The sequence below is a fragment of the Bidens hawaiensis genome, unplaced genomic scaffold (assembly GCF_021521415.1).
Source record: "Bidens hawaiensis isolate Kalapana, Puna unplaced genomic scaffold, B.hawaiensis_p1.1 tig00015201_1, whole genome shotgun sequence".
Lineage (NCBI taxonomy): Eukaryota > Viridiplantae > Streptophyta > Magnoliopsida > Asterales > Asteraceae > Bidens > Bidens hawaiensis.
In genome coordinates this window covers 319,691-332,407 of record NW_027492350.1, presented here as the reverse complement: position 1 = coordinate 332,407, position 12,717 = coordinate 319,691, and the positions used below count along the sequence as shown (strand labels likewise).

Sequence of the window (12,717 nt, the reverse complement as noted above, 5' to 3'; positions counted from 1 at the left end):
GGACAATAATTCATGTTAATATAACTTTTTTTCCTTATTAATCTTCACCAACAATCTAAATTTGGTAATGAGTAGATGGATAGATACATGACAGTATGACATCTCTCCATTTGTAAGTTTAAAGGTATCTATCTCATTAATGCAGAAGATATAATAGAATGGGCCATTAACTGATTAACTGGTTAAAATGTGTAGAAAGTTTCCACTTCTATAGATATTCAATGGCTTCAGATTACTTCTTACAGGTTAGTATTAGTTAGCATTAACTGTAATATTAATATGTAGTACTATGTCATGTTATATGATTAACTTAGTTGCCAACTAAGTAAATTGTTAATTAAATGAATCAAGCTCAAACTCAATGTTAAACCTTTAGATGTATGACACTCATTGGATTCAGAATAATATATCTTTTTGATTTATAGAAGGGAAACATGGGTTAAATACAGATATTCATAACAGAACTATGATGCATGAAACTTGGTTTGCATAATTTAAGGTCCGTATTACTCGTATAGAATTGCATTACCAAGAAAGCACACTCACTTGAATGATATATTAATAAAAAGATATAAGACTGTATGCATGCATATTGTGATATTGATCTTTCATGTTACATACAAGGTGTTCCTTTATAATTTTTATGAATTCAGTTTCATTGGTCTAACTAATTACTTATGGTATAAACAGATGGAACCACCTAAGCAGAACAAGGTGCAGTTGGGTTGGCTAGAATGGCTCAAAGGATGGTACTATTTGGTTCTAGAGACACTCTTTGAGAAATACTGGTCAAGACATTTACCGAAGTCACTCCCTCTACCTTCCCTCAAAGGTAAAGCCGCAATTGTCACCGGTTCCACCAGTGGAATTGGACTTGAAATAGCCCGACAACTAGCAGAAGCCGGTGCAAGCGTTGTTATGGCGGTTAGAAACACCAATTCAGCTAATAAATTGGTCAAGAAATGGAAAAAGGAATTTAAAAAAGACAAACCTAAGAAAACTCTAAAGATTGAGGTCATGGAACTTAACCTGAGTTCATTCGAATCCATAGCTAGATTCGCAGACGCGTGGAATACTAAAAACAAACCTTTGAATATTCTTATCAACAACGCGGGTGTCTTCTCAATGGGAAAGGCTCAAGTGTTTACAGCTGATGGATATGAAATGCACATGCAAGTTAACTTCTTGGCACCAGCTTTGCTCTCACTGTTGCTTTTACCATCTTTAAAAGCCGGTGCTCCGAGCAGAATTGTGAATGTGAACTCGCTAACGCACGGCATTGGTTTTGTCGACACACGAGATATGAACTTTGATAGAAAAATAGCCAAGTTTACCAGTTTAAGAGCATACTCAAGCAGCAAACTAGCACAAATCATGTTTAACAATATTCTTCAACAAAGCATTCCAAAAGATGTTGAAATCAATGTGGTGTGTGTGGACCCCGGGAGTGTTCGTACCAACGTTGCCAGGGATCTCCCGAGAACAGTTCAAGTTTTGTTTCGAACACTGCTTACGTTTATGTATACCGCTCGAGAAGGTTCGAGAAGTGTGTTGTATGCAGCTGTTAATAATGAGATTTGGGAGTACTGTGAGAAGTTGAAAGAGGAAGAATATCCTGCTTGTGCTTATGTGGCTTGCAACTGTAAGACTATGACTCCTAGCAAAGAAGCACGGAATTTGGAGATTTCGCGGTATATGTGGCAGAGGGTACTGGATATTATCGGATTTCCGAATGATGCTGTGGCTCTTCTTTTATCCGGCAAGGAAATTAATTGGGAATATTCGGGTTTCGTTATGAAGATCTCCGGGTGATCATGACTGTTGAAGTAAGTACATACATGCTAAAAAATACTTAAAATACTTTGGATTCATACCTCATTGTTTACATGTTAGTATGTTACTATTTTTAGAGTACTACAGAACATATATACATAAGTACATAACTGCATTCTAATATCCTATGCCTTAATCAACCCATATCATGCAAGTTTGAAATAATCAAGTCCAATAATTGCATCATAGGTCCAATAAGGTCCATATTAGTATATTACTAGTATTGAATTGCCTTATCAAGAAAGCATACATGATACAATTAAAAAAATTTATGAGACTCTATACATGCATATTGATTATTGATATTTTATGTCACATACAAGGTCTTCTCAAACAGGTTTGGGTTGTAAACTGGATCGCTTTAGTCAACGGCTAGTCAAAACTGGTTTGGTCCAAACTGGTTTGGTTTATAACCGGGTTAGAAGAAAAAATAATTGAACCTATTAAATCAGTTTGGGTTAGGTTATAACTTTAAAATCAATTTGGGGCAAAAGGAACGGTTTGGAGAAAAAGTTGGATCGGTTCTTAAACCGGTTTGATTCTCCCAATTGCGAACTAGCAAGGCCGGCCATGAGCCAAGGCAAAATGGTCGACGGACCTAGGCCCGACTATCCGGTAGGCCCAAAATTTTAAAAAATATATGTATTTTAAAAGTTTAAATCCAAATATCTAATTACTCAACTCATTTAAGCTTATTTCTATAAATAAATAGTTTTTGCAAAACCCAAATTAATTATTTAAACCCAACAAAAAACTCTTTTATTCAAGGCTCAAAAACTTATTCACCTTTGACCAAAACTTTTTTATTATTCTCGGAGACGGTCCTGCGAACTAGTACACACCTATAGGTTGGGTCGATTTGGAAACCGGTGGGTGTTATATAGTGATTTGTATACGGTTTACGGGTCCGGAACCGGTTATTTTAACACCTCCTCTCCTTATTGATATATCAATGAATTAATAAGATAATTTTTATATTGTCTCTTTATAGAGTACTATAGTAGTATAGTTATCCATTTGCATATTATATAAACAAGGATGAAGGACTGGATCAATGCAATATAATAAGAAATAACGTATAGCTATCCATTTGCATATTATATAAACAAGGATGAAGGATCAATGTATGCTCAATGTTATAAAAGAAAAAAATGTTTATTTGTAATATAATGATTTTATTTAACCATTTTTTTCTTATAATATAAATAAGGTCAGATATACATTTTTTTTTGTTTTTGTTTTGCTTTATATGACAACTACTGACTCTTGATTATTAATAATGGATTAATGGACATGAAATCTCTGTAAACACAATATTATATTGCACCATAACCGTCGTATGTACTAAACACATCCTTTTTTTATAATATTTTTCTTTTCTATAAACCTCTATACACCCATAATAAATTAAATATTCAAAATCTTCTTACTTTTAACATGACACTCTATTATTGGTCAATTTCCCTTCATTCTCCATACATCCTTACACACTATATAGTATACATTGCCCTCATGGTTATGGTCTAGAGGCCGCATTAAATCTGAAATATGACTTAATATGATCGTCAAGAGTCAAGATGACAATACTAGCTGCTTTGTCGCTAACATTCACCAAACAACACACTTTTATTTCACATCAGCATGCACAAAGTAATAATCATATTCATGTGGTGCAAACCTGAATTCAAATTCTTTATATATATATATATCCGTCACACTTATACAGTTATACGCACGTGTAGTACATAAACATATAGTCAATAATGGCAACAAATGAATACAAGTACTTAAATATCTATGATTCTATGTGCATACAGCATACGTGTAATAAAGTATATATGCACATATTTGTTATATTATATTGCATATAAATATAAATACAAATATAAATTTGTTTGTGACTAGTGCATGCATAGTTTGAAAATCAATTATTTACGTTAAATTGTTAAAACATGGTACACTTGAACTTCATGGATTCGAGTATATAGTTTCTATATTATCTTCCCAATTATTGAAGATATTATTGATTTAAAATGTTAAAATATGGTCAATGATTAAGCAAAAAAACATAACAAGCTAGTTCCAACTTCCAAATGTTTATTCGTCGTCTTCTGATTTTGTAGGAATAAATGATTTGTTATCATAATTTTTTAATCAAATTTATAGAGGCTTAATTGCCAAATGACTAAATTCCAAGAATAGAACCAGCACTAAATACCGCCGTCGTTACAAAATTTTAGAAAATTACTATTAGATATTAATGTGTATTTCTTTCACATAGAGTTAGTTTTACTAGTTTTCAAATTTGATGCGCTTCTTTGTATTATTTTTATACTTATTCTTAATTTAGTTGGTCATCATCTGCGACCATATGTCATGGTCATTTGTTTGGGGCGTGAAACTAGCCAGGTCGCCATGTCTTGGCGCCCACCACCATATATAACACCTTTAGTAACATGGGGTGTTGCCTCTTCTGTTGCTAATACCATTACGGGCGCTCGATTTATATGTTCCTCAAACCAAATAGAATTAGCCACATCGCCATTTCATTTTTTATTTATTTAAAGAACAGTTCACTTTGGCCACGATGGCGCCTAATTGTTAAGAGAGAAAGGCAGCAGACAAAGGCATATGGCATTTTATCATCTTCCATAAAAATGAACAAATTTAAACACACAAAACGGTATATGAACTATAAAGTAAATGCTAGTTGAGGCCGAGAAATGAACAGTTTAAACTTTAAAAGTTTAGAAATTTAATTTCATAAGAGGACACCCCACTTACTAAACTAGGTTTCATATCTTTTGTTTTTCTTTTTCTCTCTTTTTTTTAAGTTAATTAGTATTCTAATGCAAAGCAAAATATTTAATAAATAGAAACAATTAATTTATAATGATAAAAATACTAAGTGGTGAGTGAAACCATTGCACAACTAAATAAAAAAGCCTCACGTAACAACGACAACGTTTATTTTCTACTTTGTCATAAAACACTATCAATGCTCAGATATCTTGGAGTTGTCGATTAGGGTATTAATGGTGTACAGAGAGTTATGCAGAGTTATGAAGAAAATGGACCAATGAGCATGTGTCATGTAAATATGGAGTTTTTAAAAATCTATCTGAAGTGAATAGAGATTAATGAAGCTTCTGAGATTTTCTTAAATACATCAATTACAACGTAATTGAATTGACATCTAAAATGGTTCACGAAGCCGAGATGTTGGCAAAGTTTTGCCGATGAATGACGTGCCAAACCAAGGGATACCCGTATGGTGCCCCCCAAGACCCTTAATATCATTAGAAGTTAGATGTCATGACAGCTCAAGCTAGTATAATACAATTTCGTTATGTGTGTTTGGTATGGGCACGTAAAGTTATTGTATAGCATAGATATTTATATATACTTAATTGTAATAAAAGCACAAATTCAATATTTGAGTTTTCTTAATAAATTATAAAATATTAACTAATTTTCTGTCAGAAAAAAACAAAAACCAAAGCCGAATTAATGAATTATTAATACCAAATACGACCTTAAATTTTGAATGGGATGTAACCCATAAATAAACCAAACAAGAACCTAACAAATGGGCCAACTAATCAATTATACATTTATACCATACAACGGTTATATGTCCCACACACCAATCTTGCTTAATTAACAAACACCACGTTATACCCTAATCTAATGATGCTTAGTTGCTTACCATTCTTGGGTTAATTAACCATACAAAGGTATACCTTTGCTAACTTTAGATACACATATAATATTCCAACAATTATACATTCTATTTATATTTGTTTTAATAACAAAACTCGTTGTGTTGTGGTTGTGCAACGACATAAATTTGATAGGTATTGGTTTGGTTAGTAAACGACGATAAAACCAAAAAAAAAGTATAAAACATAGAGTAGTATTGAAACTTGTGTAGCTTATGATAAAAAAAACACATTTAAAACGACCTGTGGTCGGTTGTTAAAAACCTGCACAAGGAGGCTGTGAGTCAACTTAAATTCGGTTGGCGACGGTTTACGACATCAGAACTAAACCAAGTAGTAAATTTATCAAAACCAAAATATAACAAACTAACATATTTAAAAAAAATCATGCTGAGTGAAAAAAAAGCTAGTAGGACCAAAAAAAGTTTAAAAAAAGGAGAATGACGCTCCTTAATTTTGGGCTGCCACTTGCAACAATCAAATTCTTACGACACCAAATTATTGCGACACCAACCTCATGAAGAAACCTGTCATAGATATGAAAACTTTTTAGTACAACCTATAATTCCCTCTTTTTTTTATTACTTGTGAGACTTGAACTTAAGACATTTCATTTTTTTTAAACGACGTCTTTAATATCTTATCTCAACCACTTGGAGGTAGATCATTGAACATGATAATTTTACCTTTACTATAATCAGACTTTATGAATTTAAAACAAACAAGTTGTTTACTTAAACAAAAACTAAACCCAAACTTGCTAAAAAAAACTCATTATTCTCGACAAGCTAAATAAAACTTATGAAACTAAATAATTAGGTGTGTCAGTTGGCAAAGATTTTCATCACACACCACGTGTCACACAGCCATTGGCCAAAACTATTCAATAATGCAAATACATGAAAACAATGGGTTCGGCCGCTCCTTGAATATGAAGAAAACCACGTCCTCCAATCACCACCTCACAAGCCCAACACTGTAGGCCCAGTTATCTCACTTTATATAATAATAATAACCCCCATTTATGTGGTGTCTCAATACTCCACAAACAATAAACTCCATCATATTATTATTGAGTCATGAAGATTATTATTAGTCTACCACCAAGTCACCTTTAAACAAAAAATATAGAGTAGAAGATGGAAGATTGTGGTGAGAACTGCCACGTCAGCGGTGGTCGGAACATAATATTTGGCAAGTATGAGATGGGTAGGATGTTGGGACAAGGAACGTTTGCTAAAGTGTATTATGCAAAGGATATTGTGACTTCAGAAAGTGTGGCAGTTAAAGTTATCAAGATAGACCAAGTTCGGAAAGAAGGTACTGTTATCTCTTATCTAATCTCATACTGTTGGACAACTGTTTTGACCAAAAAATTTTGAAACTGTTTTTTGTCTGGATGTTGGTTGAACGGCCGATCTGACCATAGGGTCAGAACGGCCGTCAGAGTGTTTTGTGACGGCCATTTTATGATGTGAAATCATAGAAACGAGCCGAGCCGAGACGCTCTCTGGTTACTCGAGATCGGATCAATAAAAAGCTCGAGCTTTTTCGATCCCGAGCCTCGAATAAAGCTCATTTAGTAATCGATCATGATCCCGAGCCTTGAATGGGAAGCTCGTATAAGCTGGTCAAGCCTTAACGAGTCTCGTGTATTTTTTTAACTTTGACTTCTTTTGGAGTTCTATGTATTGATTTCATATCGAGATTTGGCTCGTTTAAGGTAGTAGACGAGCTCGAGCAGAGACTTGGCTCGTTTAAGGTCTTACACGAGCTCGAGCCGACCTTGGGCTTTTTTAAAGTTTTTCTACAATATGTAAAAACAATTAAAAACACATATAATAAAATAATTCCCCGACAGTGGCGAACCTTGGACAAAAACATCGACCAGACTAAACAGTCAACACGTATAAATTTTTTTATAAAAACGGGTGGTCGGACACAAAAAATTATCAGACGAAAACGGTTAAATTGACCCTATGTTAAAAAATTTTCAAACGTAAACACGTAAACTTACTATTATGAAAAAAAAAACAGTGGTGAGCAGCAACACCCCGGGTCCTACATATGCTTTGCAGATGTTAACATGTAAAAAAAAGAGCTTGAAATGAGTCGAGATCTAGCCTAGTCAAACTCGGGCTCACTTATAAATAATGTATTAATTATTGTGTTGTGACAAAGTGACATCAATAATTAACATATTTTTTTGTTACATATTATCAGGTTTGATGGATCAAATAACTCGTGAAATATCCGTCATGCGACTTATTAGACACCCAAACGTTGTCGAACTAAAAGAAGTCATGGCAACGAAGACCAAAATATTTTTCGTAATGGAATACGTGACCGGCGGCGAGTTATTCGCAAAAGTCTTAAAAGGACGACTCAAAGAAGACGTTGCTAAAAAATATTTCCAACAATTAATAAGCGCGATCGACTTTTGCCACAGTCGCGGTGTCTCACACCGCGACTTAAAGCCCGAAAATCTTCTCCTAGACGAGAACGAGAATTTAAAAGTATCTGATTTCGGGTTATCATCGTTACCAGAGCATTTAAGAAATGACGGGTTGTTACACACCCAGTGTGGGACGCCTGCGTATGTCGCACCCGAAGTGCTTAGGCGCAAAGGGTACGACGGCGCAAAGGCGGATATTTGGTCTTGTGGGGTCATATTATATGTTTTGTTAGCTGGGTTTTTACCTTTTCAAGATGAGAATTTAATGCACATGTATAGAAAGATTTTTAAGGCGGAGTATGAGTATCCGCCTTGGTTTTCGGCTGACGCGCGTCGGCTGATTTCCAAAATATTAGTTGTGGACCCCGCGCGTCGGATCACAATCCCGGCAATCATGCGATCGCCGTGGTTTTTAAAAGGGAATCAACGCCCCCTCGCGTTTTCCGTTAAGGAAACTGACGAGTGTGGGCCCGAAACGGATTTATGTCAACTCACAAAGTCGTCGAAGTCATCTCCGCGGTTTTACAATGCATTCGAGTTCATTTCCTTGATGTCTTCGGGTTTTGATCTATCAAACATGTTTGAAAGTAAACAAAAATCGGGTTCCTTGTTTACGACTAGATGTCCCGCATCAACCATCCTCAACAAGCTAGAATCGGTTGCGAAAAAATTAAATTTCAAGGTTTTTAACTCTAAGCAAAATGATTATAAAGTGAAAATGCAAGGGATGTCCGAGGGACGAAAAGGGAAGTTGTCGGTGACGGTTGAGGTGTTTGAGGTGGCGCCGGAGGTGGCGGTTGTCGAGTTTTCGAAGTCCGCCGGCGATACATTGGAATATAAGAAGTTTTGTGAGGAGGATGTAAGACCACCCTTGAAAGATATTGTATGGAAATGGCAAGGTGAAGATAATAGTTGTAACTAGTTAACATTTGAGGTTTTGATAGTAGTTGTGGAGTCTTGCCTATGTACAAAAAGTTTTGTGTTTAAAGGAAAGTTTAAATTTTATAACATAGCTAACAAATTGATTTTGGATATATAACAAGTTTATACAAAAAAAGATTTACTCTTAGAGCTTAGATTATCATTGTAACAATTTATTTCTTATAATTATATTTTATTTACCTTGTTTAAACTACCTAAAGTTTTCCTTAAAATCTATATGTGATAGAGTAGAGTACACATCAACGTGTCGAAGATGGTCGTCGAAAGAAGTTGGTTCTTCCATTGAAGTTCGCAGTAAATACAAACTCGGAAGTCAACTAGTAGAGGCTGGAAAGCTGACGAGGACGTACCAAGGTCAAACAACGTGTCTTGTTTGTATGAGAGCCCCGAAAGGTCCTTGCACGAAACGCTTAGGTGAATAAGTCCAAAGCAGGAAATCAAACGTTTGGAAGCACCTAAAATAGTATAAAGAGATCGTCCGAGTATCTAACTATAACAGACCAAGGACGAAAAGAAGGTAATATAAATACATATATCATGCATCCCATGTATCAACACATATATCACATAATTCTAACTATCAGAGTATCAGTTAACATTCTCTATTACGAAATTTATATTTTGTGTCACGTCAAAGACTGATCGCAAAAGACTAGCGGTGGTCTGTCCTTAGCATGTTAGATCCTTTAAGGAGAGAACCAGTGTTCTTTCATAATTCATTCTCATCGTAGCAACAATAATTCTCCTCAAACATGTGGCGCCAGACTAAGGTTGGAGTATGAGAGTCTCGCGTCTAAATGCAGCCACCGCTAACATACAACTATTTAAGGAAGTATTCGATAAATAAATACATGTTTTCGTGCAAACTGGTTGTTTTGTCGGCTCATTTAGCAAGTCGTGTACTCATGTGTCGTGTCTATATTGGTGTTGATGTGCAACTTAAAACAACTTAGGTAAGTAGTTTTCCCCCAAGACAAAATATACCCCAGTTTTTAATGATTCTAGTATATAATAGTGACAAGTACCAACACAATAATAGATGAGAGAGAATGTGTTAGAATAATCACATATTCACATGTCAAAGCAATCAAAGGTGTTGGTCAATGGTGATAGCTGAATTATAGCTTGAGTAATGAGCAGTTAAAGCATAGGAGCGTCGACTGTCGACACATAATGTTTTTGGTGGTAGATCAGATAAATACGATAAAACCCGTTTAGTAAAAAAAGAAAAATATGTGATTTAATATTTTTTTGACAAGTAATTAAAATTAGAATTCTAGGGTTTTTCATTTCTCATTTTTAATATATAAAACATATAACTTTCACGTTTAATCCACCAAAGCCAAGTGTTAAACGACCCGTATGATTGTTGAATAATTTTGTTAACTGAGTTGTTTCCTTTTTTTTTCGAATCACCGGTAAATTCTTCAAATGGCTACTGGATAAATGCATCACATCGGGATATGCTCGTCTTTCGATCCGAAGAAAACTCTCACCTAAGACCAACGCTCGTAAACACTCGTCCAAATACATAACAGTGCAAAACATGTTCTCTTCAAGAATCTAAATTGTGCAGTTTGCTTATTTTTACTGTCTTTTAAGTTAAACCCTAGACAGTAATTCATCAACATATCAACTAACAAATACAACAACGAAACTCGGACTTAAAACACTAGTTTTAAACATTTTACTTATCTGTTAATCCAAATCATATAGGTAAGTCTGTTGTCCCTTGTTTTGAATCAAGAAAACTGAATACAAATATACATATACTATCGCATTTTTTTTTATTTTTTTTAATATTGGGATAAATTTTTCATGGTGGTGTTTGGTTCATCTAAAATCATTTTCTGCTGCCTGATGGTCCCATGGAGCCATGTGTTGTTCTCTTGTTTATTATATTAATATATATATATATATATATATATATATATATATTATTTTATTTATTTATTTTAGTCTCAAATCAATCTATCATATTTTTAAATCGTGAGTCATATGTGAGAGGCTTTAAGTTGGTGACTAGTAGCTCACATATTGGCTTGTATAAATTTGGTTTGTTAAAAACTTGAGTTGAATTGGCTCGAGCTAATTATATCATTTAAATGTCCTAGCTGAGCCGAGTCGAGTTGAAGTTACTTAACTCGTTTAAATCGAGCCAATTTAGCTCACCAGCTAGTTTAACTCGAGTAATTTGCTCTTTTATTAGGATAATATATTTGTTTTTTAATGGTAAGCACATACCCCTTAAAATCTACCCTTGAAATTTATCTATTGATATATTATGGTATTTGAACCTGCACCAATTTTGTGGGGCTAAAATCTATGTGCCATTAGGCCAACGGCAAATAAGATGTCTGCTAAAGTTTATTGTAATGATCTTTACCATAATTGAAACATATTGATTTAATTGTGTTTTCATATATTGGAGTTATTATCTTTGTATTTGTATAAATAGTTGATCAATAATCTAATATATGTTACGGTGTTTAGAATATCATATGATCTCAAGTTTTGAGTTCTTACATACTCTTTTCTCTCGCTAGATCTTGTTTAAGACAAATGTCTAGACCCGTTTGGAGAGCTGCCCCCTTGAACCCATGCATGAAATAAGAACGGTCTTAACAAACGTCTATTTAGCATCTTATAACACATATAAGTGTTTATTCTATTTTTTTCTATGGTAACAAGTGAATTCCAGTTAACTAAAATAACTCTATGATGGGTAATTCATCAATATTTTTTCCTGACATAGATAAATATATTGTTGTGTTTGGTATCAACAAATCGACGTGTTAACGTGATACAATTAATACCCGGAATTTAAGAATTGAGAACAACACATTCTAAAGACTCCGAATTTAAGAATTAAAAACAAATTATTCTAAAGACGTTAGTGGTCCATGATTCTATCCCCTTATCTTTGGAATGTCTTTTAGGTGTGTGTTATATTCAATTCGATTTATGTGAATAATAGATCAATCTTATAATTCTTCCAGATGTGGTTCGAAATTCAGAAGTGCATAATTGTATTGATTCGTTTTGTTGAAGCCGAAGATAATCAAGGGCGTAGCTTAGTTGGGGCCAGGGGTGGCCTCGGCCCCCTCCGTTTTTTCGCTCGATAGTGTAAAGTAATCATTTTTCAGCCAATTTTAATACATAGTGTAAATTTACTCGTTTCCGACTCAAATTTTGAGGCCGGCCCCTCGGTTTTTTGCTCGGTAGTGTAAATTTATCATTTTCTTCCCGAAAATTTTAAAGATAGTGTAAATTTACCCGTTTTTTACTGAAATTTTGAGCCCGGCCTCCTTAGTTTTTTCGCTCGGCAATGTAAATTTATTCTTTTTCAGCCGAATATTTTTATGCATAGTGTAAATTCACCCGTTTCCGACCGAAATTTTGAGCCCGTCCCCTTTTGTTTATGAAATTTTTTTATACATATTGAGTCCGGCCCTCTCGACACGTATGTCCAAGCTTCGTCACTGAAGATAATGAATGCTTGAAAGTACAAGTAAAATGAAAAAAACACTTTAATATAATCCTCACATATAAATGGTTCGTTTGTGCCTTCACAATTTAAAATATACATTTCTTGTAAAAATCTAATTAAAATTGTGTGACCAATATTTTCATTGAGCAACATCTTAGAATCATCATCATCGTACTCAGTATATCCCACCAATAGCAATGCCATGGTAGGGTCTGAGGAGGGTAAGATGTAGACAGCCTTACCTCTATCCCATAGGGATAGAGAGGCTGCTTCCG

General features: G+C 34.3%; 1 protein-coding gene and 1 pseudogene across 1 annotated transcript; both read left to right on the top strand.

The window, feature by feature from the left end:
- Window positions 1-669: 669 nt before the first annotated feature.
- Window positions 670-1,812, top strand: LOC143548573 (dehydrogenase/reductase SDR family member FEY pseudogene; annotated as a pseudogene).
- Window positions 1,813-6,675: 4,863 nt separating this feature from the next.
- On the top strand, window positions 6,676-9,053 carry LOC143548594 (CBL-interacting serine/threonine-protein kinase 25-like). The gene is made up of 2 exons (XM_077039711.1): window positions 6,676-6,875; window positions 7,779-9,053. Exons 1-2 carry the CDS (start codon window positions 6,695-6,697, stop codon window positions 8,930-8,932), a joined length of 1,335 nt encoding a protein of 444 aa, XP_076895826.1. The 5' UTR covers window positions 6,676-6,694; the 3' UTR covers window positions 8,933-9,053.
- Window positions 9,054-12,717: the final 3,664 nt, after the last annotated feature.